Genomic DNA, 27,558 nt, shown 5'->3' with positions numbered 1-27,558 from the left:
AAGCTTGGCAGTCCTTCTAGGGCTAAAATAAAATGGTAGAGCTCCAGGAAGAAATTGAGCAAACCCTAGTTTTCAAGATTACTCCCCAAGATGACCGGGATTACTGATTGCTAACTGTTGATTTAAAAGCAGTTGTTTGGGGTGTTCTTTGCAGGGAAGTAGGAAGCAGACATGCAAGATGGAAGGCAGCTGAAAAAAATAAAGCAAACATACATTGTATACGTCCCACAAAAGAGCAGCGAAATTATCAAGAACATCTGAAGAAGGGGTGTAATATAATAATGAAGATTAACTGATCTGAAAAGTGGTTTTCTTGATCAATGCTAAAAATTAAATCTTTTTCCTATGAAAAATTATATGAGAAGAGTCAAGATAATGAAACTTAAGCAATATTGAATTAGAAACCTCTAAGAGTCTGGAAAGTTGTTTGAGAATACCATGTTAAATATCAAAGAAAACAGTGATGTAAAGTGGCAGAACCTTTTTCAGCTAAACTCGTGCTTAAGATGGTAGGAAAAAAAAACCAGACTGCAAATGCAGGCAGCAGTTAGGGAAGCAGAGAGCTGATAGCAAAGAATAACTTACCAATTATGAAATGTGCAGTTGTTATAGTAAGGTTTAAAATGGCGTATATGAAAACAAAACAGAACAGTGTTCAAAGCACCGTAAGATGACTTTTTATGTATGTCGGGAGAAAAAAAAAAAGTCAATTGCCTAGATTTATAAGCAGGTAGAATTATAAACACTGACAGGGAAAGGAAAAAAGAAAGGTGACTGTTTACATGCTGTACGTGGAAGGAAGCGGGATGAGACATTGATCACTTTATACGTCTGTTTTTGTCCCGACCGTTCTTGACCGAAGAAATGGCCCGAGGCCTCCTTACGGTGCACGCTTCCCCCCGGATCACGAAAACGGCTTAAGGATAAGGCAGACCGCGCGTTTCAGATAACGTGCCGGCCGTGGGGGCCTTTCCAGGCACCCCTGCAGTTTTGGGGCAGGCTCAGGGCGCGGGGGCAGCCTGTGGCCGCCGCCCGGCCCGGGCGAGGGCGGCCCGAGGAAACCGCCGAGAGCCGGGGAGCGCCCACCCCCTCCCGGCGCTGGCACCAACCATCGACGAGCGGCAGGGGCGGCCCGACAGGCCGAGGAGGTGGGCCGCGACGCGGAAGCCCTGAAGCCGGCGGCAGGGCGGCCCGGGGCGGGCGTATGGTGGCCGGGCGGCGGAGGATGCTGAAGCTAGCTGTGGGGCTGCTGACAGCCGCCGCCGTGGCGCTGCTGCTGGATTGGTGCGCACCTCCAGGGGCGCCACCGCCGGGGGGTCAGGGCCGCCGCCGGCGGGCCCCTCAGCCGGCCCCCGGGGCGGAGGCCGCTAACCTGCTGTGGGTGGTGCAGGTGAGTGGGGCCGGGGGGCGGTGCGTGGCCGAGCAACGGCCCGGCGCCAGCGGCGGCCTTTGGCGCCGCGCTGAGGTCCGGCCGTCCCTCCGGCCGTCCCCCCGGCTTCTCGGGGCTCGGTGACGGGGCGAGCCCGGCCAGCTGCCGCCGGGGGTGGGGGGAGGGCAGGGGGCAGAATGAGGGGCGGCCCAGCTACGGCACCTTCTCCCCGTAGACGTCCCCCTTTCGCCTTCACGGAGGCTGGCAGTGAAGCTTCAGTTACAGGTGTTTGACCAGTTTGCTTGGGCTACCCGAAAGATGCGATGTGCATGGTAGAAGCGGGTAATTAAGACTCACCTAATTATTATGCTAGCCTCTATGTTGTATCAGTACCCCATACAGTATTATCTGATATCCCAGTGGGAAATGCAGGCTCTGCCTGTCCCTTTCCTCTCCCAAAACTCAGGAAAGTCGTGTGGCTGAGGAAATGGTTACACAGAATTTTAGCAATAGGCAGTACTGGGGCAGTACAAGAGTGATGTATGTTAGGTTAAATGTACACAGCTTTGTTTCCAGGTTGAACACAAAATCCAAATTAACCTGGTATAGTCTTGGAAGTAAACTGTCACGTCCGGGTTCTTCTGTGGCCTCTTTTCTGACTCTTCCCCCCTGCAAGCGTTCCTGAAGCACTTTGTGTATAACTAAGCACAAGCTGCTTACATATTTGCAGGTAATTGTCTGCTGAGATGTCGCAGGGGTTGCTGTGCAGTTCCTTCTAACAAATAGGCTGCTTTTACTATTTTGCTTTTGTTCTCAAACTCAAGGACACTTTGCCTACATGTATTAGCTGCATGCAGTGCTCTTAGTGCACAAGCCTATGTATTGTTAGTCCTTTTGTTCTCTCCAATTTCTATGTATTTTCAATGTCAGTTTTTCCAGTAATTTTTCCTTAAGTGACTTAAGGCTTATCTTTACTGCAGAACAGATTTCAAGATGAGAGATATGCTTGAATTAATGTAGATAAAGTCCCTATCTTGAGTTGCTATCTGAAGAGTCGACTACAGCAGCATATAGCAGATGCAGAGCTATGGTGACGGCCCCGTACTTCTCTTGCCGCGTTCTCTCTGGTTGTGTGACTCCAAGTGGAGTTCTCCCAAGGACAGGTCACGGCACAGCTAATTTGAGACTTGGCTTTACTTTCAAGTGGCTATGTTCTCTTTCAGACATGCCCTTTAACAGCTGCTTTATCATTGACCTAACTTGGCAATTAATCAAGCACTAAATGCAGCGTTGTGCCTGATGATGTTGTGGGAAACAGGCTTCAGGCTCCCTGGTGACTCCATAGGTCTAAGCCTAGGTCATGGCATAGAGCTCAAGATGATGGGTTCCACCCCCAGCAGTTCCTGCCTTGTTTTTCCTCCCATCCACAGGACTCTCTCTTCTTAAAATGAACTAAATGGCAATCTGTGTTCTATAATCTTGTATTAATGGCTCTTTCAACTTTCTAATAGCAGAACTTCCTGTCTTATCCAGTGCCTAATAGGCACTTTAGTTCAATATTTGACAAGCTTGCAGTTGATTTTTCTCCTGTTTCTGTCAGCTGGATGCATTCTGCTGTTGCTGTAGGCCGTTGTAATTCTCCCTTGTTCATGCTTGGCTTTCCTGAGCCACATCTTCTCAAGATAAGGAATGTCAATGGTGATTTCTCCTCACCCCTAAGTCTCTTCCAACCCATTTTGACAAAATCACTGCCTAAGATCCAATGAGAGAAGCGAAGTTTCCACATCGGTCAGAGGGAGGGGAAAGAGAGAAGAAATGCAATAAGTGGGCTCTTACCTACATTTTGGGAAATGAAATAAGAGCATTGCAAGCTTTTCCCCCTCTCCACTGACTTCCCTTTTATTGGGATGTTCTTTGAAGTTAATTAGAAAAAAATTAGGAAAAGCTCCACTCCCAAGATCTTCATATTTCATGGCTTTTAGTGATGACAGAAACGTATTCCCGGGACACTGTAACACTTAGAACTTACAATAAAAGCCTTTTGTAAATCTTAAACTTGTATCATGGTAGGGGAAAAAAGTGGGAGGATCTTTGTAGAAAATCAGGCTTCCCAACCACTGTCTGCTAAAAAGTTGGAAATTTACATTCTCCATAGTTATTGGTAGAACAGGAGTGAGGTTTCTTGTAAGACTTTTTGCTCAAGAATCTGGAGACAGCAACAATAGAGGGTTTTATTTTCTCTGTTTGATTGCTGAGATAGATGAATTGCAAATACACAGGAGGAGAAGCAAAGTAAGATATTGTATCCTTGCCAATGATTAAATTAGGTTTGATGTATCAAGCTATTTTACTTTGCTTTTTTGTTCACACTTGCTTGAATGTATCAGTAAAAATGAAGTTAAGTTTATGTCTAAAAGTATTTACCTTTTTTAGCATCCAATTCTGATCTAGGTGAAAGTTCCATGTAAGAAAATAGGGAATTTTCCTAAGCAGAATTTAAAAACTGTATTCAGACAATATTTTCTGCATATTCAAATGACTGAATAAGTAGAAGCTAAGGCATTTTGTCGTCAAAGTATTTTATCTGGATTTTTCAAAAAGGAAAAAGCTTTACAAGAACCAGGTTTATTAAATTGAATGTAAAAGTTAATGTTTTTCTTTCTCAGTTAGTGATACCATCAGATGGCCATGAGCACGTGCTCACTGTTCTTTGAGCATCAAATACCATTTGTCTAAACTGAGGAGGATAATTTATTAATTGATTGACTGAAGTGGAACAGAAAGTGGAATTGAAAGGACTCACCCAAGATTTATTTTGGACAGATCTGAAAATCCACAGCATTTAAAAAAAAAAAAAGATTATGTTTCTTATTCTCCCCATCCTGTCCTGTATGGCTTTTCTGATGTGAGGGCTTTGACTGTTTGGTTCAGAAATGAACAGCGTCTTTTACAGTTACGTGCAAGTGGTATCATCTTTGGGCAATCTTTGCCTTCATGAAGGCACATGGAATGGGGTATAAACACACTCATTAGCTTCATTAAAATTAATGGGTAGAATGTTAGAAGTCCTTCCACCCAGCTACTGAAAATGACACACCAGCTATAAAATTAGTTATCAGTATGCTTCAAGTCCTAGGTGACTTTAACCTATTGTTGCTTTGCAGAACTACTGAGTATTCTGTCTTGCAGCAAGATCACTGTGTTGCACCAGAAGCTCACAGAATTTGGAAGTCAACAGACCACTTAGAGCCATCAAAACTTACTGTAGATAGCTAAGTATTTCCCCATATTATTGTATGCCCTTAGATTTAAGGAAATTCTCTTGATATAAATATGATTTTAGGGGTTAGAGATGCAATATCCTATATTTGCACTGCTTTTGTTCTCCCCTAGTCAACCACTTCTGTTTCTCCCTGTATCCCTTAGACTGATACGAATCACTATGATTGCTCTTATGTTGCATTCTTATTTACTTGGCTTTGCAGAACAACTTGGGCAGCAATAACCCTCTGCTTGGGACAGTGTTTCATTTTTCTCTTTTGCAGGTGTCAGATATTCATATCAGTAGATTTCAGGATCCCAAACGAGCTCCTGACTTTGAAAAATTCTGTTCTGAAGCAATTGATGTAATTCAGCCAGCAATTGTTCTAGCAACAGGTAAGCAATTCAAAAGTGTGAATTACCCGTTGAATGTGCTGTCAAAGGAAGAGCAAATAAGCAAAATTTTAGGATGTCAAGAGAGATCCTATGAAGCCTTAAGATATCTTAAGCAATGGAAATGGAATCACAGCTGAAGATAGACTGCTAGAAGCAGAAGAGAATAACTTCTCAACTCAAGAGAATTAGTTTTTGTTCAGTGTCTTGAGTCTGATGGTGATTTTAGTGTGTATTATACATAACAAAGACATAATTATGCAATATAGCTATTGTTTCCCCAATATTTGTCACTACACCTTAGTCCTTGCTAGCAGCTGTCTTCCTTTTTGTCCTCCTGATGGTGATTCTACATGATTCTTCATATTTGAAAGTGAGCGATATCTCTGATTAGTCATTAAGAACCAGTTCCTCTCTCAGAACAGTCCCTGCTCATTTGTATGAAATTCACCTGTGAACTAATGTAAGATTTCATTGCTGGTTTCCGTTTGAGCATAGCATACCAAGGCAGGTGAAATAAACCTTGCCATTTCATGTGATAGATTACTGTTGCTATTAAAATGGATTACGTTTTTGCAAGCAAATAAAAAAGACTTTGAGCCATTACTATATGCAAGGCTTTAGAATCTTAATGCTAGACTTGTACTTTTGTTTCTACAGGGATTTATTTATCTGCTGCTTGCTTTTTAAGATAAGAGTTCTGAAATGGTTAGCATTCATCTTTTAACTAGCAATGCAGGGAGGCATTACTATATGAACAGAAATGTGAATGGTTCAAACTTTATGGAGCTTGAGGGGATACGGAAGGTGTAAAGTTAGGCAAAGCTTCTATAAGTAGAATCTTCAGGTATAATGAATGCGTAACAATTTTCTTTGGCATTGTGGTAGTAAACATGCTGCAGTGACATGGTTGATAGATGTTTGAACAGGCTGCTACCACTGCATTACAAGGCTTTTACCCTGATAGTCACCTCTTGGACCAGATGACGGGAACATCCAGATTGCACACAGGAGGCCTGTGGCCTCTTACACTAGGAGGCTTGGGTTGCATGCTTGCCTAGTTACAGTATTTGTGTAAGCTGTGTAGGCCTCTAGTTATATCTCATCTTTGTACACTTTCAGGTGACCTGACAGATGCTAAGACAAGAGATAAATTGGGATCTGAGCAAGTAGAAGTAGAATGGAAAACTTACCAGTCAATCCTGAAGAGATCAAGAGTCATGGAAAAAACCAAGTGGATAGACATCAAAGGGAATCATGGTAAGAAGGAAATGAAACATCTCTTTCTATCTTGTGATTACAGAGCTGATTTAGGTAAGTTTGAATAGAGAGGTAAAGTATTAGTACTTACTAGCATGTTAGTGGTGGTTATGAGTCACTAGAAGGGTTGCCATCCACGTATCTGCTCTGTTGAGGCACACTTTGTTTCCAGAAACTTATTGGAGTTTTAGTACCAGGGAAGTAAGAGTCTTCATTTATTAATTTTGCCAGGCAAGTGATAGAACATAGCTTTAGGTATTAGATTCCAGGTCATTAGTTTATATACCCCATCTTTTAATGGACAGGCAAAGTGTAACCTTACTCTACTGAAGAAATGGTTTCAATTTATTTTACATAGACCTTCCCCCATAGGCTTAAGTTAAATCTGTCACAAGTTCAGCAATTAAAGGAAATTTGATTTCTTTTGAATAGAAAGAACTCATGGAAGTTTGTACGTGTCATAGTTGCCACTATATTCTAAGCATTCAAACACAAGCACAGAACCTTGTGGGCTGTATAAGCCAGCTGTTACATGAAGGGCAAAACTAGAAAGCCTAGCACTGTGGAAAAAATGCATGCTTTGTCATATACAGCCCGTATATGACTTTTTACTCTGATTTCCCTATCAGGCTTCTGTTACCAGCCTTTATGGAGAGGTGGACCCCAGTTGCAGTACGAGATTCCCCAAGTTGGTGTTTGTTTCACACATGCTATTCTCTGGGTGCTATTGCTACTTTACTTTCTTTGCATGAGTTAGGTCTTACTCACAGAGAATCACAGAATCACAGAATCTTCAGAGTTGGAAGGGACCTCTAGAGATCATCTAGTCCAACTCCCCTGCTAAAGCAGGATTGCCCAGAGCACGTCACTCAGGACTGCATCCAGGCGAGTCTTGAAAATCTCCAGAGAAGGGGACTCCACAACCTCCCTGGGCAGGCTGTTCCAGTGCTCTGTCACCCTCACCGTAAAGAAGTTTTTTCTTACATTTGATCGGAACTTCCTGTGTTCCAATTGTGCCTATTACCCCTCGTCCTGTTACTGGGAACCATTGAAAAGAGTCTGGCACCATCCTCCTTCAACGCACCCTTTAGATACTTGTATGCCATAATAAAGTCTCCCATCAGCCTTCTATTCTCCAGGCTAAAGAGTCCCAGCTCTCTCAGCCTTTCCTCATAAGGGAGATGCTCCAGTCCCTCAATCATCTTAGTTGCCCTTCGCTGGGCTCCCTCCCTGTCCCTCTTGAACTGGGGAGCCCAAAACTGGACGCAGTATTCCAGTTGTGGCCTCACCAGTGCAGAGTAGAGGGGGAGAATGACCTCCTTCGACCTACTGGCCACACTCTTCCCTATGCAGCCCAGGATTCCATTGGCCTTTTTGGCAACAAGGGCACATTGTTGGCTCATGGATAATTTACTGTCTACTAGGACCCCCAGATCTTTCTTCTCAGAACTACTTCCCAGCAGGTCCACCCCTAACCTATACTGGTGCTTAGCATTCTTCCTCCCCAGGTGGAGGACCTTGCACTTGCTTTTGTTGAACCTCATTAGGTTCTTCTCTGCCCAGCTCTCCAGCCTGTCCAGGTCACGCTGGATGGCAGCACGGCCCTCTGGAGTGTCAGTCACCCCACCCAGTTTGGTATCATCAGCGAACTTGCTGAGGATACACTCTGTCCCATCATCCAGGTCATTAATGAATATACTGAACAAAATTGGACCAAGTATTGACCCCTGGGGGACGCCACTGGTTACAGGCCTCCAACTAGACTCTATGCCGGTGATCACAACCCTCTGAGTTCTGTCACACAGCCAGCTCTCAATCCACCTCACTGTCACCTCATCTAGCCCATACTTCCTCAGCTTCCTAATGAGGATGTTATGGGAGACAGTGTCAAAAGCCTTGCTAAAGTCAAGGTAGATGACATCTATGGCTCTCCCCTCATCCAGCCATGCACCCAATCCGAAAAGCTTCTGAAAAGCTTTATGGCCAAAGTGGAGAGTGGTTTTACGTTCCCACAACAGCCTTATCTTTGAATTGAAACATAAATGAGAAAACTATTCCCACTTTTAGGTCAACCGCATCAAGTATGTAATATCTTCTCTGCACAGTTAGAGAGTCTGCTTGTCAATTATGCATTTTTTAAAAAATAGCTCTTCAGGGCCTGCTCAGACTGCTTTATCTCAACATTAGGAAATAAAATACAGACATCAATAATCAATTTGATATGAAAGTTTCTTCATTTCCATTTTCTCTCCCTTACAGATTCATTCAACATTCCACACCTGGATAGCATTCGGAATTATTACAGGTACTTTTATTTACCATACAGATGCCATTATATTCAAGGTCAAACTCACTAAACAATATTCTGTTTTCAGTTATCACATACATGGTTTTTCACTGACTTTCCTGTAGTCCAGGATCATATTTGCTATTCCCTCTGTCCTTTCCGTTTCCAGTTAGTAGAGCAGAATAGATTGAGAAAATAGAGAATTATCTGTGCAGACTTCTTATCTCTTATCCCTCTGTGTTTTGTAATTGGATATATTGTAAATCTGCTCGTGTCTAGGAAATGTTCTGTGCGTTTTGTGTTCAGTTTCCTCAGAACAGTTGTGGTATTTCTGTAAAAAAAGGTACTTCTGTAAAACCAGTGTTCCCAAATAATGCTTTACCTCCTTAAAACAGATCAAAAAAAGAAAAAGAAAGCTAGAGAAAACCTCACTTTTTTTAATATTCTTTCTGTATGCCCAAAGGGGCTTTTCAAATCATATGGGTCTAAATTATATCTGAGCCATTTCTTCACATCTGAGTCATTTTCGAAAACTGAAAGTAGAGAAGCAAAAAGGCAGATGATGATAGTGGGTGGAAGAATGTTCTTGAGGAATAGACTTGAGATTTGAATGTGAAGATAGGTGAGGAAACTTTCCCCTCTTCAGCTGGCTCTTTTGCTTGTACATTGTAAAGGTAGCCTCAGTTGAAACTCATGTTTAACTTCTCAGTTTCTCCTGCCCTTCACATCTGAACACAAAATCTTGTCTCGTAATTTTGGTGGTGATTTCAGCTTTGACTCTTTGGAACTGGAGGAGGACTTGGAAATCTGCTTTAATTCAGGCTCTTAAGCCATCCTCTGCAATAAGAACACAGATTAAACATCTGAGAATTCCGTTTGCTTCAGTTCCCTGCGGCCCAGCGGGAGCAGATACATTTTCCCACAAATTCCGTGGGATAGGATCCTACAGCAGCTGCATTTGCAGAACATGGAATTCACATGTGGATTTACCATGAAGGGATGAATGTGTGGTGCTAACAAGGCTTTTGAATGTGCTAGAGCAGTGCACATCCCTATGTCTTTCATCACAGTTGTGACTACATGACAACCTAGCATCAGTCTTCCACTCTAGTTTAAGGTTGCTATCAGAAGAGTTAGTGACATGCAGAGTAGCACTGGTGACTTTGCTGGATCATCCCTGAATTGCTGTTTGGCCTGGACAGGCTTTCTGTTTGGAAAGATACATGGATCACCTGCCCCTAGTCCACACTGAAGATGCACTGATAGCAAAAGGGATTGGAGAGGATTAGGGTGAAATTTCAAAGCAATTTAGCCAACTTGAGAATTTCTGAGTTAAATTCTGAGTCAGGTAAAAAAGTCTTTGCTTATTAGTTAACAGTCTCTTGCTAAACAAATGGTTCTCATAATGGTTTTTGCTTCATTATAGTCTGTTCTGATCGCAAAATGAAGAGATTTATCATACTTTCTATCAAAGACTGAAGAAAGGCACTAAGAGTCCTCAAAAGCTATTAAGCATCACTAAAGACAGAACTTTACAGGGACAATTTTATTTATCTGATGTATTAATAAAATATAAAGATTAAGAAAATTATTAGTAAATGTGCTACACTGTAGGAAGGCACTGTCTGCTTGGTTTTATGTGTGATTCCTGAACAAATAATTCATTCTTTGCTGTACACCTTAGAGCGCTGTAGCTTGCAGGTATAAAATAGAGGCTAGGGAAAACAGGGAAAAAATCTGTTGTTCATTATGTATTAAAATTAAATAAGGAAACAGTTGCATTGAAATACAATAATATTTTTACACAAAAAGCATGGGTATCTATTTTATGTCCACAGCATACTTTAGTGGGACTACAGGCAGAAATCTTAGGATTATGGCACTGAGCTTCCAGTTTTCTTATTGAAGGTTCATGATGTTTGTAAAAGTAACATTAACTTAAAAAAAACCCAAACATATTATAAAAGGGCCTTTATGGCATTGGAAGTATTGATTTATATCTGAAGCTTGTTTTTAATATGTTGTCTTTTGTTATGTTCAGGTCAACCCTTCTGGCAGTTTTATTGTTTATTCTGATTGGTGGAGGAATAGTGAATTAATTACTTTCTGGATGGCTGTGTTCAAACTATACTCACCATCTGAACTCAGGGATGTTTTAGCTTCCACATATCATGCAGGGAGTTTAAAAAAAAAAAAAAAACACAAAAAAAAACCCCCAATAAACCCACCAACCCAAAAGAAAACAAAAAAAAAACCCCAATAAAACCCAGTAAGTTTTAGTTAATCTCAGATATACTCACAGTCATTTTAGTTACAGAATTTAATTTAGAAGGTAGAATCATATAGGTAGGTACCATTAGTTGTAATGTTATCTGTCTTTGCCAGTGGAGGATATGTGCAATTCCCGTCTAGCATAAAATGTCAAAAGCACTTCAATTTTAGAAATTAGAAGAACTGAAAATATCTGTTGTCGATGTAAGAAGAGAAAGTAATTCATATTCATAAATATATTATTACATGTATTTATTGTAGACAATATTAGCATAAAACCACGGGGGGAAAAAAAAAGGTTGAATTAGTTGACATATCTTTTACGTCCTTCCATGTTACAATTCTCTCTTAAGAGTATTTTAAGATTAAGATTCAAGAGCTCAATTAACATCAGGTGGCGTGCAAAAGAGCAGCAATCCTTTTTGCTCTCTGCTTTTACTCTTTGAAGAATTCTGATGACATTCCACAGGTGACAGGAGAACTGATAGGATTTGATGTGCAAAAAAGAGTAATAAGTAGGAAGAAATGCTGCCTTATTTGCTATTCATAAGATTTGGTGTAGTGTTGTGTCTCTTTTTGGAAAATAACTGAAAAGGTTCAATATTTCTTTGGTTCAAAATCATATTACATTAGCCAACAGCTGATCATTCTACATCTGAGTAACTTAAGAGATCTCTAACAAAATAGTGGAGACAAGACTTGATGTCCCTGATATTTCTAGGTAAGCAAGGAAAAATTCTTTTGGAAAAATTCTTTCAGATACCAACAATAAACACAAGACAATTTTTTTTTTTTTTTTTTGGTTGCAAATCTCCTTTAAGGTGTAAGATCCTGCTGTCCTGTCATCTTGCCTATTTGTTTTGCATTGTTTATGCTGCTGGCCTATCCTTTGTCCATGAAAAAAGTGCCGTGTTGATCAGGGAAAGTGTGTTTATGCTAGCATTTTTTTAAGTGTTTGTGTGCTAACCTGCTGCTTGTCTTAACATGAGCCATGTAATGCATCCTATTTGAAGTGCAAACTTTTCAATGCCATTGATTTTTAAGAAAAGACTTTACTGCAGTAACAAGATGGAGCTAGATCCAATGCAAGAAATCTTGAATTTATAGTATGCATGTCATTTTTGTCATTGCTGCAAGCTTTTCTAACAGCAATATTTCCATTTTATTTTGGCAGGAAATACTCTGCCTGGCGTAAAGATGGCTCTTTCCATTACATCCACACCACCTCTTTTGGGAACTACTCATTCATCTGCGTGGATGCCACACTCAGCCCAGGCCCTAAGAGACCCTATAATTTCTTTGGGATTTTAAACATGGTATATTATAAGTCTTGACGTTCTATTTTGCTGGCTGTTTTACTTCTATAGTGGTTTGTTTGTTTTTATAAAGAAGAATTGTCTGAAAGATTTGTGTTCATCTAAAAGAGTCTTTATGCTTTTTAAGTTATTATACATGTGGGACATTTATTTCAAAAAATTAATGTGTCACTTAACGTATGGAGTATTTGTGTTATCTCACTTAAGAAATAATCCGGTACGAAAATGGCAAATTAGACATTTTAAGGACATTGTCAGTAGTTTCTCAGCACTTAGCTAGACTTGAGTGATAGTTTCCTTATATGCTGTAAAGTTTAAAAAACAAAAACAAACCCCAAACTTTCTGATTTCACTCCTTTTTGTTTCATTAGATGCTTTTTTTCATTATATTACAGATGAGAGAGTTGCACTTATCAGTGGAATAATGTGAAAAATAATGCTATAAAGAAATGTGTCATTTATGAAAGTGAGGTCTGATCTTCTGAGGCCATAAAAATGACATGGTATTGTTTGGAAAGAATAACATTAATCACAATGTTTAAATTACATATCATTTTAGATAACATTTTGCTTCCCTTCGATTTTTCTCTGTAGTTTGTTGATATGCTATTGTTCTTGAGGTACTCTTCTGAAGTGTTGGCCGAGAGCTAATGTGTTCTGGTAAACAGATGTCATGTTTTGCCTGTGATAATGGCCTCAATGAAAAGCAAAATGTTCTCCCTCTAATCTTGTCTAAAGGAGGCTCAACATTTAATTAAGTGTTTGTAAAGAGCTTGGTGATACTTAGATGAAAGGTGATGTAGGAGTGCCAAGTACTGTTCTCATTGTTTACTGTAATCCATAGTAGGTGCAGTAGATTTGCAGACAAACTCTCAGGGAGCTAAGAAATGCAGTTGAGTCTAGAGCTTCTGTCCTCGGCTGCAGTAGGCCAAACATTTGCTTGCTAATTACCCAGCACAGGAGTCCAGAGGGTGTCCTTCACAGATTTTTACACAAAACTGAAAGTAACGGTAGATACCTGTAACTTTCAAGAATTAAACTTCTGTCAGGAATTTGAAAAATAAATTAGATTTGTATCAGTGATTTGATTGCATAGCTTAGGTAAACGTATTCTTAAAGCCCAAATTCATAAAGGTAAAAGAAATAGAATTTCACTTAATAAGCCCCATTACATAAACCCAGAATGATATACCGAATCCATTCTTTTTAAATATACCTTTATTTCTGTTTCCTTTACACATGCCCTTTGGTGTTTCTTTTCAGGTAGGAGGGAAAATAATATGTTTGTAATTCTCTGTGTTCTCACCATCTGCAAAATGGTGAAAAAGTAGATTTGTGTTCTTTTCTGGTTTTAGTTTTCCTGCCTCCTCTGTTAGACTTTGAGATCTTACCAGTATAGGGAGTCTCTCTGGACAGTAAGTGGGTGATTTAATATTGGAAGTCAAACAAGTAAAGGAGGGAAACTTTACCTGCTGTGTAAAGTGTTATTTTTGCTTAACTTTAACAGCAATGGCTGAGTAATATTTTCAAGATTCAGCATCACAGTTCATCCGATTAAATGACTGAAGCATATGGTGCACAGTTTCTGTGGTCTGTCATGTTTATAAAAGGCCATCTAGCAACTCAAGAGATAGTAGGGATGATAATTGTAAGGTAAAGATGTATGTAAAATCAGCTCAAGTATGTCATCTCTTACTATATAAATAAGCAGTAGAAAGGATAGAAATAGAGTTGACCAAAAATCTTTGTTTATATTGCACTTTTCCTGTGTTCGTTTGCAAGGAAAGTATTGCGTGTCTTGTTTTCACTTTCTTTTTCCAACATCGGATTTTAGGGATACATCTAGTAGTACAGTTTGTTCATGACAGGTCCCTGAAGCAACTGAAAGTATTCTCTGAAAAAAAAAAATAAATTGCATTCTTCATTAGTTTCTTTCTGCTTTCATTTTGCTGTTCTTTGCAAATAGCCTGAATGTTAAACAGGTTTGTTTGGTTGTTTGTTTGTCTTTCAAACACCTGCCCATTTCAGAATCAAATGAAAGATCTATCTTTGATGGCATCAGAAAGTCTGCGCAGCAATCATACTGTCTGGTTTGGCCATTTTCCCACCTCAACAATCATCTCACCAGCCCCAGGAATACGATCATTAATGAGGTAAGATCGTTCTTTTTCTCCTGTATGTTTTCAGCCTGAAGTACATTTCTTGCCTCCGTACTTGTGTGTCACTTCTCACGTTTTCTGCAGTGGTATTTCCTTCCCACCCAAATAATCACAATTCTTACGTTCTTTTGTTAGTTCTGCCACAGCCTATTTATGTGGACATCTCCATACAATGGGTGGGCTGATGCCAGTCTTGCACAGTCAACACCGTGGTGGCACGCTGGAACTCGAATTGGGAGACTGGAAGGATAATAGGAGGTAAGTAAACCCCATGTGAGCAAATGATTACATGGAGCCTACCTGGTTATACTGTGATTCCCTTTTACGCTGTTTGGAGGATTTGAAAGAAGCATTAGATCTGCCTGACTGGTTATTACTGTTAATGCTTTTGAAAAACGTCTCTGTTTGTAAGTTTGAGATTTTTTTCCCTATGCTAAAAGTGTACTAGTAATTTTTTTGATTCATTCTCAATATTTAGAAATTAAAAAGAGGACATCTAAATGTCCATTTAGTATGTTTTTAGCATTCAAAGTAGATAAATAAATTGTAAAAAAATTCAGCACCACTATGTCAAAATATCTGTGCTCTGTACCAGCTGTTAGAACTGTAGAGACAAAAATAGTCTACCTGAAAAATGTTACCTTAGCGGCATATCAAAAAGTCCGATGCTACAGGGAATGTATAGTAGCTTTTATTCTGCGGTGGTCCTAAGAAAGATACTTGCACCCATACAGGAAGAGAGCACACTTGGGTCTTTGTCCATAACTAGAGTACCTACCCAGACACTGTAGTAATGTACGTTATATTTGAATTCTTTAACTTAATGTTTATCTGTCTGATTCATGTGCAAAATTCAATAAATCTTGACATTTGGAATTTTGAGTGGTGCTTTAGTGATTTATAGTAAAATGAACCTCATCAGAGGTAGGAAGCTGTACAACTAATACAGCAGAGTTGGTCGATACAGAATAAGCTACAGAAGAGAATAAACGGAAAATAAATCAGACAAGTTCCGATTAGTTATTTGGGAAGCAAGGGAATCAGCTGTTGTGCAGTAGTTTGTATCAACAATATTATTTTTTTTTTTCCTTTCATTATAGATATCGGATCCTTGCATTTGATCATGACCTCCTTAGCTTCGCAGATCTTAACTTTGAGGAATGGCCTGTAGTTCTCATCACCAATCCCAAATCCTTCCTTTACAGCAGTTCTACTCATGAACCACTTGTCAAAATTCTTTATTCCACTCATATCAGGTACCCAGTGTTCTCTTGATTTCACAATATTTAACTATATTTTAATATTTGTGGTCTTTCTTGGTTATAATGTACATCTATATTTATACGTATATACACAAAACCTCTTTTTTAAATGCATGTGTCCACTGTTCTCAGAATTCACTTTTCTCTGGAAGATTGTTCCTGAGAGCTCACTTTGTATCATATCTGTGACAAAAGGAGATTATGTAGTAGTAATTAATGTTTGTTTTATTTATCCAGTTATTTCCTCTAAAGTCAAGTGAACTTTTTTGTGTAAACAAAGCTGATAGAGTTAGATGAACACATAATATGTGTTATTAATCTCACATGTTGACATTGCCTTGCTGATTTCAGGATTTTTTCTATGTATTTTTCTACATGTTTTCTCTATTTGTTTTGGGATTTCTTTGCCTCTTGTATTTTCAGTTTTATGTCCCTTATATATTAAAACATTTTAAGCTTCTGCCAATTTTCGTATTTGTCTTAAATCTCCCCATCTTTCCATTTTTACCTTTTCTATTTACTTTTTTAATTTGTATTCTATGCCCTTTCCAACATCTTATATTTGCTGTTAGACTAATATGTGTTAAATATATGAGTATATTGCATACACAGAATTACAATCAAAAGAAGTCTGTCATACTTTTCAGTTAGGAAGCAGTGTCCTACTAAGTCTAGCTACTTTACAGTTTTGTATTTAGAACCTTATCTAAACATTCTTACAATTATATTAAATATATGAACTGTTGGAATTGTTCACCATAACTATATGAAACTCCTTCATTTGACTGAAACATGCTCCAGAATGCCGTTTGGATTACCAGAGATGAAAGAAATTGTATGTGCAGCATATTGAGTCTATATGAGTAACACTGTTTCCCTGAATATAAGCACTGCCAAATGATACTACATTTGTTGGTATCTCAGACCTGTAAAACCAGTCTTGCATTCCACTACACTTCTCACAAATTCAGTTAAAAAGACTGAGAGGTTATATTCTGACTAGCAAAATGTAAAAAAACAAAACAAAACCAAACAAACAAATAAAAAACCAAATGCACGCACAACAACAAAGGACTTGAGAGAGAGAGAGAGACTGGCAATTTTTAATGAAGACATCTACATGTGTTTGATTATGTGTCTGCATGTGTGCACTAAGATGCATCCTACTTGCGTTAGCAAATGTTTTGACAGCAAGAGTTCTAAAATTATTTCTACCAGGACCTGAAGATCTCTGCCAGTTTTTCATCTGTTCCACAGTCCAGTTTTCTATGCTATTCTTTTGCACAATACCATACAGAACTTCTCTTTTTAACAGCAGGGAAGAGCTGTAATATTACCATCAGCCTACAGATATTTCACTGTTTTAATTTCTAATGCTTTTGAACTCTTAAGCACAAGGCAGCGTAATCTTTAGAGGCTTCTCTTCAGGAAGTAATGACAAATCTGCAAGTCCTGTAGCAAATCGGTTTATTTTGCTGTTTATTCACTCCTTAGAATTCTGGCCTTCTCTCCTTCTGTCATTATCTCCGTCGAAGTCTATATAGATGGAGTTCACTTGGGGAATGCGCATCAGGTGTCTGGCCCTCTCTACGTACTGAAGTGGAGCCCGCAAAACTACAGTGAAGGGTTCCATCACATAGATGTGACTGTCCAGGTAAGGTACCTGTTGGCATTCTTTGTATTGAATTTGTATGTTGTCATGTCTGCTCCATCACTCTTTTGCATCACATAACTAGGGACGAAATATGTGATAACAAACTTCCTTTCATATTTATCTGTTTACAAAAACCCGAAAAGATTTATGAAATGAAAAAATACTGACTGCTCAGCACTAAAACATTCATAAAGCATCTGGACAAAAGAAAGGATTCTTATTTTTCATAAGAAATACAATAAGACATGACATAAGAGCAAGCGATTGGTCAAAAATAAATTATTCCAAGTAACAGGCAACAATTACTTTTAAGGTTGTCTTGGAAAAAAAGAAAATCGAGCTTGGTCAAGGAAAACAGGAAGTAGCATCATGTTAGTTCAGAAAGGCAAAGGAACTGTATCTGGAAGATTGGAGTGCTGTCTTTATCTGTTTGAAGTTCTTTTAATGATTTCTTACAGTCAGAGTGAATACAGCTTCTGTTTCTCAGAACATCAGACTTAACTGATGTTAGATTACTGGGTGCAAAAAATGTTTTTCTGTGAATGCTTCGGTTCTTGGTACTATATTTTATTTTATTTTTGTACCTTCAAGTGGTCTTTGAAGAACTCAATCTGGCTGTTCTAACATTCCGCACATTTGCGCAGGGAAAGTCAGCTTTGTGCCGCTTGGTGGAAGCCAGCTGGGTATAAGGCAGAGGCTAGCACAGCTAGGCGTAAGGCAGAGCTAGCTATAGGCACGAGAGCGATGCTGTGTGGTTTTTTTCTAATGGCCTTTCTGTACTGCCAGTGTTCCACCTCCTAGCTTGCTACCAATTTCTGTGATGCTTTACTTGGGAAAGCTGCATTTTATAAGTGGTTTATTTTGTGGTTTTTTTAATGATGATGAAAACGTATGCACAAAACTGAGTAACTTTTGAAGAGGGTTATAAAGGCCTGCATAGCAATAGTTTTCTTGCAAATACATGCTTGTTATCAGATAACTGAATGGCATTAAAAAAAAAAATAATTTCCTTTCCCCTTCAGTCATAAATCACTATTCCATCTAGTAACTGAATAGTTTTGGAAAAGTGAGGAGGATGAAGTGTTGAGTTAGATAACTGGAGAAAATAACGATACTCAATTGCTGTACGTTGTTTCTGGGATTGTCCAAAGATTGTCTCAGCTGTAATCACACTCAATATAGTAAGTCCTTTATTCTAAATAAACCATTTATTATGTACTGGAAGATAAGGTGTCGGTGTTACGCATGCAGAAATACCAAACTGTTGAATAAATGTAGCACTGTTATTGTTTATCAATATCAGTTTCTAACAAATACTCCAGAAAAGAAGCACGACAAAGCTTCAAAATATTTTAAGATGGGCTATTATTTAGAATTCACCTTTCAGAAAACAAGTGGTGGTGGCGGCCAATAAATAGTCACTGTCTTCCAGGAGTTTCTGAATCTCTGAAAGGATCTCCTTCATATGTAGCACTTTCAGATTATGATTTCACAATCACCAATTTACTTGAAACTACAAAATTGACAGTAAGTAGTCCGTTGTAGGTAGAACTATTTAATAAAGCAGTATGCCAGACATGCATGCATCAAGTGGATCTTTCCAGAAAAGCTGCAATGATAATTAGCAACTTTAACTAGATATTTTGTGCACTACTGGTATCTAATTGCTCTTTCATTTTATATCAATCTAGGATGCTTCGGGAAGAATTAGCACGCGGGGTCATATATTTGCTATGGAAGAAAACCTCTCTCTTAGATTTGGCTTTTGGCCATCTCTTATTCTTCTCACTGACCACTATGTTCTAGTAAGTACTTCCAGCAAAACAGCCGTCACTTCGTGTTGGTTTCCCCAGAGACTGCAGGAGGCATTTTCCTGATTCCTGGTAGACTTGAATACACTCTGCTTTTTCCAGATAACACTCTGATGGAATTTCACAAATATTTCAAGTTTGCTTTCTCAAGTTGCACACTTCAAACGTGAATGTGCAGCCATGGTTCATGCAAACAGTTGACTTCCTGGATTTAGTCACCATTGTCCTTTTTGGGCATAGCTATACAGGCATTTTGTACAAGCAAAAGGAAAAGAAGCTACTAGAAAGCTGCTAGTAGAAAAAGGAAAATGAAATCAAAGAAAACTTCACTGTGATCTGTTGCAATATGCATACTAACTTAATAGCTAGCTCTAGCAAAGAGGAAGGCAAAATCCCCATTGACTTTAGTAAGTTTCAGGTCATATCCAGAGGCGTTACAGCTTGGTACGTGCAAAGAAGGCATGTCAGAATAGCTTAGGTGCACTTACAGAACAACAGGGGAAAGTCCACATGACAGCAGATAGTATCATAATTGGCTCAAAATTATTATATTAGTTTTGTTAATCAGTAACCAATATTCTCCACTATGTCTTGGTCTCCAATTCTATTCGGTACAGCACTCGGAAAATGTTTTACATAGGAAGTGTATTTACACTTTATCAATGGATGTGTTTTACAAACCCCGTTCTTCAAAGGTTCAGGTCTATCACTTTCAGCCATCCAACTGAATCCAACTCAGTAAGATGTAAGGCCAATAACTTAGAAACTCAAGTTTCTTTTTAATCTTCAGTTCAATGACACCATCAAGCTTTGAAGATGCGTCAGAAATCTTTGTATCATTCTGTAACTGCTCAAAGGCGGCTACGACTCCAGGCCTGGCTTAGAGTTAAAACTGTCTTTTCAGGCTCGTGTGCTGTTTGGACTGATTGTGCTGATGCAGATTGCCTTGCTCGTTATTTTCAGATACCTCCAAAAGCCAGCACTCAAAGGTATGAACCAATGTTTGTCTGTGGTTTTTAGAGGATCTAATTTTATTTACTGTTTATCTGTATGTTAACAATATGTAAGTAATTGTGCTCTTAATCGCCATATGCATTTTGCATCTAGTACTGTGGGGTTTGATTGGGTTCTCAGAAGCTGCCGTTTTGCTTCTAAGGGGATCCAGAAAACCTCCGATATATCAAATAAAGTAAATGAAAACCTAAAAATTTGATCAGGTATCTTTGTTTAAACAAAAATTCAATTAAATGAAGTCTAGAGGTTTAATTTTAATTTTCTTACTGGAGAATCCAGTGCATAGGAAAATTAATGCTTTGGTTTGTATTAGTTCTGTATGTGTGCTTGTTTCACTACAGCTGGCCCAGAATTCTTTGTCACCCGAGTGGAGAAACAGATTTCCTTCTACAAAAATAATTTTTGTGAATCTTTGCAAAGAACATGAACAGGCTTGGGTCTTTCTCAAAATAATATTAAGACCAGTTCTGTCATTACTTGATATTTTGTTTGTGATAAATCTAGTAAATGAAAATTAATACTATTAAGCTTGTGGTGTTTATCCTTCAAACAATTGCTTGAACCACACCTCACTAATGAGATTTTTCTGGAAGCCACCTCCCTTCCTATTCATGTTAGCGTATGTCCCTTCCTTTATACTTATAATCACGTAGCATCCTGAGGTAACTACAGCAACTGCTTACATAGAAAAAGAATATATTTTTCAGTTGCCTTTTTGGAACTCAGCAGCTAAAAATGAAAAGAGCTAGCACTCTGTGATCAGCTACGTCCCTGTAGACCATGACAAATGTTTTACAAATTGGTGAATAAATTTGTTAGAGCTGTTGATATTCAAAGGTCAAGCTTGCCCTCTGGGAGTTAGTGCTTTGTGAGAAGGGCAGCCACGTAATAGGTGAAACTCTAAAAGCTAAGTTTTATAGGAGGGCTTTCTCAATCTCAATCTATGAATTGTCTATTTCAGTTAGAAAATTAATATTGCTTTTTTTTCACAACATTACACACTTGTCAAAATGCTGCCATTTTAATGCCTAGCCTTCATTTTATCGGAGTTGCTATCAGATCTCACTAAGTAGATTAAGCAAAGAAAATCCAGTTAATCTAGTCTGTGCTGACCTGCCTTTTTGGGTTTGCACGATTACTGTTTTGAATCTCTTACTTTTCATTTAATATGAACTTTCTCCATGTTTTTCATTTTAGCTAACTTCGTTTTCTGGGTATAGAATGGTCGTTCAGTTTTATTTACATACAGTAAGTGTACTCATTTAGAATGGCAGCTCTTCTGCTGTTTTTAACATAGATCATTATCTTTATTGGTTCCTTACTTTCAGTTATCACAGTAATAGTAGAAATGCATTCCCTTACGTTTGTTCTGTAGACGTACCAAATATTTCTTATTTAATAGAATGAGTAAGAAATGTGCAGATTTGTTTCAGAAAAAGCAATACATTTTATATATGTGTGTGTGTTGCAACCTGAATCAAGTGTATTTTTCTTAAATGTTGTCTCTGTTTAGAAAAGCCGGGATTACTTACTCTGACCTCATATTCCCTTCATGTCTTCAGTAAAACAAACACCTTCTACTACTCAATTCTGGTTCTGAATTTATACACCATTCTGGGTAAGTAACATAGAGTACTGGAGAACAAAAATTAGTATTTTTAAATTGCACATCAGATCCTGATGAAAAATGAGACTTCTAACATCTTGGAGAGTAGGGAAAATCTACTTCAGTTGCAAAATCTATGTGGAACTTTTAAAAGTTAATGTCTAAAGAGACTAAAGTTTGTTTGGAAGAGCCTAACTTAGAAGCCCTAGAATTAATTAAACACTTAAATTATTAAATCACTCTGAAAGCAAAGTGAGTATTTTAAAATTTAATTTGGTTTTCACTTATTCTTTGAGTAAGATCTGGTTGTGCCTTGGTGTAAAAAGAGTATAGGGAACGTACATTTCACATGACATGTCACTGAGATGTCTTGGCTCTGATGCTAACAATTTTAGCTTATTTCTCCTCTGATAATATGTTACTAAAATAGCTACTTTGTTGGCAGTCAGTGTAGTACCCATAACATAGTGCAGCCTGCTCATTCTGACTGCTAAGCTGGGCCAAGCTGGAATTGTTTATGACCGTGTCTTTCATATATCTTACTGTAATTCCGGGAAAAGGCCAGCATGTGAAAGGATCGATCTTTTCACTTCTCTCATAAAGAAAATATTATATGTGGTGTTGAAAATTGTCACAGCGATGAAACCTTAAAAGCTTAAAAGCATTTTCATTGCATTCACAATTCGTTGGTGTACTGTGATCTTTTCAAATCAGCAATGTTCATCACATTGTTGTTTGTTGACAAATTGTTGACAGTTAGGCTTATTACTATAGACAAGCAATAGGGAAGTCATTTTCCCCGGTTAACTACTTTGTGCTCAGTAGCACAAAGCGCCGCGTGAAAAAGGGCCATGTCTATACTGTATTTTCTGATGGTGCTCTATGTTTGATTTCCTCTCTTTCAGGACCATGGTTTGTAGGTGAACTGATAGACGGCCACGTGGGGGCCTGTTTTTCCTTTGGGGTGTTCGTTGGTGGTTCCTTCTTACAGGGAAGTCTGACGTTTGTGGTTGGGATTTTACAGGTACATATTTATAAAAATTAAGGCTGCCAAACTGCTTTTCTCTGGGAATTTTTTCTGGTTTTTTTTTTCTTTAATAGTTTAATAAAGAAAGGAGTCTTGGAAGGAAAGAGAACATTAGTGGACATGCCTGACTACAAGAGCTCTTTCTTACCTTTCTGCAAAGTTAAAGGGCGGAAAGGAAGGAAGTTGTGCATTATTGTCCCAAACTTCTCTTTTCCACTATTCAATGTTGCTTTGGACTCCCTGGATGTCTGGGTTAGAAGCCGTCTCTACAGGTTTACTACTCTAAACTTTTTTTTGTCCTCAGCTCACACGCAGGTTGCAGTGATTAAACAAAAGGAACTGAATGGCCAGAGCAGCCTTTACACACTGTATTACCCTTCACAGCAGTAGGTGTCACTCTCCAAGTACACACGAGTCCAGTGTTCCCAACAGTCTGACCTGGCTGCCCACTGGTTTTCGCAGCTGCCATTAGTCTGAAGGAGAGGGTGTAGTTCCTTCGCGTTCAAGCCAGACCAAGCTGGTATTGCCTCCTTCATGGTCCCTCCCTTATGCCAGTGCTACCACTTGTCTGGCACCACAGTGGGCTGGGTCAGAGAGCTAAACTGACATAAGGACCTTCCTTTTTTACTGTGCTAGTGTTTTGCCAAGTCTAGCTCCCTGAACCAGCTCCAGGAAAGGTCAGATGCATGTCACTGCCCCCTACTGCAAGGGAGTGGGCAGGAATGCTTGGCCTGGGACTGAGGCACAGGCAGTCACAGCTCTATCAGCTGCTGCGTCTTGGAAGCGCACCCTGAGATGCCAGCTCTGGGAATTGTACTCAGCCCTTGGAATGGGACAGTTCTATGTGCTCTTATCTTTCTATGCCCTCACATATGTTGCCCATAACACTTGGCTTGCTCATTGTCTTATTTTTCTCTCCTCTTCTTTTCAGATGTTGTTTTTCAACCTGCCATTAATGGCCTACTTGTGCTGGTGCCTGTTGCTGCGATGCCAGGGTCACAGCTTCCTTTCTCACATCCGTCACGTCCGACGCCCCGTGGCTGTGCTCATTCACCTGGCAATGGCCCTCCTCCTGACCTGGCAGGTCTATTCCTGCTATTTCCTGCAGCGAACCTATGGAACCTTGGCTTTCTTCCTCTCCCCAATGAGAACGTGGCTGGTGGTGCTGACCTCGGCTCTGGTTTATAAAACTTGGACACTGAAATCATCTGAGCTCAGAACTTACATAGTAGAAATAAAAAACTGTCAGAGCTCCTGAAGTACAATATGAGTATTCAAAGTTCTTTTCCTTAAACACTGTCAAGGCACAACTTATAGTTTTGTGATGCTGGAATTCCATACAGCCCAACTATTAGGTGGTATGATCTGAAAGTGGTAAGATCGCGATCTGCATCGCTACAGAGCTGTATTAAATAGTGAATGTAAACAATATGTATTATATACTTTTATGGTATTATACATATACAATATACTGTATAATACATGTTATATAATACAGTTATACATTAATACAGTGTGGGAAAGTAATGGAAGATCGACAAGAAGGATTGTAAACACCTTGCACTTGGGGTGTTGGAAAACATATATCCCACTAATCATTGCTCAGTCTTATGTGCTCAACAAGTAGAACATCTGCACTTAGATAACATGGGCCTATGATGGACTCAGAGGCACCTTATCGAACGTGCCTGAGATTCCTGCCCTGCTGTCAGAGAAAATCAATGCACAGGGGAAAACTATGCCTGCTTGAATCCCTGATACACAGGCGAGAACAGCAGCTCTGAACTGTCTGTCTCGCTCTGGCTAGCGAGGAATCTCTTGCTAACAAAGAAAAAATCTCTAGCAAGGAGAAGCTCCACGGTGCCTGTGTTCCCGCTTGCGTGCCTCTGCACAGGTGCTGTCTCAGACACCCCCCCGGTTCACGAGGTATCAAGATTAAATTTACTCTTTGCATTTCACCCGTGGTTTTGTGGTTGGGCCTGTGTCGGCTCACACATGCAGTATGAGCTGTATCATAATCTCTATAATAGGGGGTTTTGTGGTACAGAAGATAGATCCGTATGGATCACAAATGGAAATGTTTGATCATTACTACTGTGAATGGAAAAATGCTTTTAATTAATTAAATTGATTCTTACACTGCTGGGAAAAATGAGCTCCAGGATTTGTGCTTAACTTTGCTTTTTATTTCAAGGTTTACGTATCTTTTTACAAGACTAAGTGTAAGACTAGAGGGGATGTCTTTATGAAGTAACGGTTATTGCAAAGGTGCTGTGGTAGCCTTCACAGTAAGAGTCCTACGCTCATACACTTTTTCAGTTCATAATGCTGTATACGAGCAGTCTGTAGGCTGTCAGGTGTGTATATGTGTATTTATGTTTACCTGAGCCATGCCTTGTTGGTCTTGTCCTGGGAGTGCTGGCTAATTAACATGCTCTCTGACTGGGAGGAAGAAGTTATGTTTTCCACTGCTGAGGTTGCCTATTTTCCCACACTTGACCAGTGAAAGGAGAGTGAATGATCAGTGTTACTGGGATTCCCAGCTGTAGTCAGAGTTCAACTTTAAAGCAAAGAAGGGAGACGATGTCCTCCAGATGGGAAAGGGTGAAGGAATCACGTGGCCTGATGCCTACAAGGTCTTAAGTGAGGGGGTCAGGGCTGTATTTCTGGGTCTCAGTCAAATGTGACAAAGAGCAACCTAGGAAAACTCATTTCTTTGTTTTCAGTTTTCCTAAGTCTAAAAATGATAGAACACTTAAATTTACGAAGAATGCAATTATCCAGAGCTAAGACTGAGGTGCCTTTATCTGTAACGTAAGGAGAACACTGGCCTGCTTCACAAGACTGCTGGGAGTGGAACATTTAAAATACTTCAGGTAATTTTCCAGTAACTTATTTATGGCTCCTCAAGAAAAAGGAGGGTAACTTACTTATGGCACCTTAGAAGAAAACAGCAGTGGCTGTAGTAGAGCATACAGGAAAATAAATTTAATTGGAATAAAATATTGACTACAACTAAGACTTCTGTTATTTCTAAAAGGTGACAGTTTTTCGATTCCTTAATTCCCATTCCTCAGTGACTGACAATATACTAGAAAAAAGAGTAACAGCTCTCATTTGCATAAGTTAAATACACTGTTAAGAGAATACAGCATGTCATTGGTTGCTACCTAAGTTTGTTTTGCAAAGCTGTTAGAAAATCAAAGAGGCAGGGTACAAAACTGACTTGTGCGAAACAGTACTGAAAAATTAATTAAAAAACCTGACATTTCACAATTAAATTACTTTTATGTGATCAGGGAGCATAAGAAGTCGCAATAAAATACTTCATATCTATTCCCTGTGACAAGACCCTGTTCTGAAATGAGACTTTTTTTGTTCTGGTGGTAGCGGTTGATTACATTGTAATCAAGTGTCTATGGATTTAAAAATCTTACAGTCTGTGAAGTACTTACCTTTTGGCTCCACGGGATGTGTTCGGTACGTGGATGGGATTGTCTTAAGAACCTCTCAGTGCTGTTCTTGGTGTGGCGAGCAAAGATGTTTCATTTGCAGATGTGCTATCCCTGGCTCCAGGGAGCCAAGTAAGAATCACATGCTCTGAAGTGTGGTTGATGTGTGAGTTATATGTGTGGGGGGAATGATGTAGTAAATTCAGAGAACGGGACTATTCCAGTGGTATCACAGTGAAGAGCACGCTGTACAAACTTAGCACTCTACCCTGCAGAGGAAGCACCTCTTATCTCATGTTCTACAGGCACAGCTATTGCCGCTTTTTGTTGCCTAACAGATGAGTAAAACTTACCGTGTCTCACAATAATTCAGATTTTTCTCCTTCTTAAACAGTTTTCCAATATTCTAAAACCTTAGCAGGAAAATACTAACTTTTGTATTTGAGCTGTACACTTTGACACAGGAAGACTTTGTTTACCAGTACTTTCTTAAAAGTGTTTTAATTCTTTGTGTCTTAGCAGGCTGAAAATTCTTAGAAGCACAGACTATGAGATAGCCTCTAATTTAGCTGTCCTTACCGTATAGGCAAGTGCTTGCCCAAGTTAACTATAAGTGACAAAAATCACAATACAGTATGTTTTCTGTTAAAATTAAAACACAATAAATTGGTTTCGTAAAATGCAGCCCATCTCCTAGAACTGTGACCAGTCACCTAAGTGAACCAGTGACAATGGGAGAAACCTCTGACAACTATGCAGAAGTTATGATAAATCTGCAAGCCACCCTATAAAGAAACTGCATTTGCTCCTTTGTTGGCCTGTGGTGCCCAGGAGCCACAAATCAACATAGTGGACCGAAGGGAGACATTCCGGTGATAACGGGCACTGAGTTGTCCTGATGAATTGCCTGGGTTTGGTCCTCTTTCAAAATTAAGCTCTGCTCACTGACAGGCAGCATTTCTACTGAGAAAATAAGACAATATTGTGCTGTAACACATCTTAGCGTTTGCATCAGTATAAGATCTCTCACAGTGTTACATGGTTTATAACATGGTTTTCCAGTTTATGGATAAAAAGATTTTATTTATTAATTTTTTTTACTTGAACAGAAGCAAATGGCTTTGGCATTCATTCCTTCTGGCACGTAGTTCTCTTCATTTTAAACTAGTACTGCATGGCTGGTTTAGGGTAAGCATGAGAATGCAGCCATCTTCTGAAGTCAAGAGCATCCTTTCCAAGCTGTTCATTAGGAGGACAAATCAGAGCTACGTGAAGTGAGCAAAGCAAGTGGCAGATCCCGGAATCAGACTGATGCAGTACTTTACGTACTGCTGGCAGACATTAGTATGATCTGTGACAAATCAATCTTTCATAATATAAATACTTCTATTATGGTACTCTGCGGGGTTGGTTGGT

At 39.3% G+C, this 27,558-nt stretch overlaps 1 protein-coding gene across 3 annotated transcripts; it reads left to right on the top strand.

The window, feature by feature from the left end:
- The first annotated feature begins 869 nt into the window (after window positions 1-869).
- Window positions 870-24,845, top strand: TMEM62 (transmembrane protein 62). 3 transcript variants are annotated; one of them, XM_063331532.1, is made up of 14 exons: window positions 870-1,390; window positions 4,915-5,026; window positions 6,146-6,283; window positions 8,543-8,588; window positions 12,016-12,157; window positions 14,186-14,310; window positions 14,452-14,574; window positions 15,417-15,572; window positions 17,073-17,232; window positions 18,924-19,037; window positions 19,948-20,032; window positions 21,571-21,675; window positions 22,569-22,687; window positions 23,622-24,845. In XM_063331532.1, the coding sequence occupies exons 1-14, from the start codon at window positions 1,205-1,207 to the stop codon at window positions 23,946-23,948; spliced, it is 1,938 nt and encodes a 645-aa protein (XP_063187602.1). In that variant the 5' UTR covers window positions 870-1,204; the 3' UTR covers window positions 23,949-24,845. The 3 variants fall into 3 exon arrangements, with proteins under 3 accessions (XP_063187602.1, XP_063187603.1, XP_063187604.1); XM_063331533.1 differs by lacking the exon at window positions 870-1,390 and adding an exon at window positions 1,564-1,711; XM_063331534.1 differs by lacking the exons at window positions 870-1,390; window positions 8,543-8,588 and adding an exon at window positions 1,564-1,711.
- The last annotated feature ends 2,713 nt before the right edge of the window (window positions 24,846-27,558 follow it).

The sequence above is a fragment of the Chroicocephalus ridibundus genome, chromosome 4, assembly GCF_963924245.1.
Source record: "Chroicocephalus ridibundus chromosome 4, bChrRid1.1, whole genome shotgun sequence".
Taxonomy (NCBI): Eukaryota; Metazoa; Chordata; class Aves; order Charadriiformes; family Laridae; genus Chroicocephalus; species Chroicocephalus ridibundus.
The sequence above is the reverse complement of the archived record's forward strand: the minus strand, read 5'-3'. Positions and strand labels throughout refer to the sequence as shown.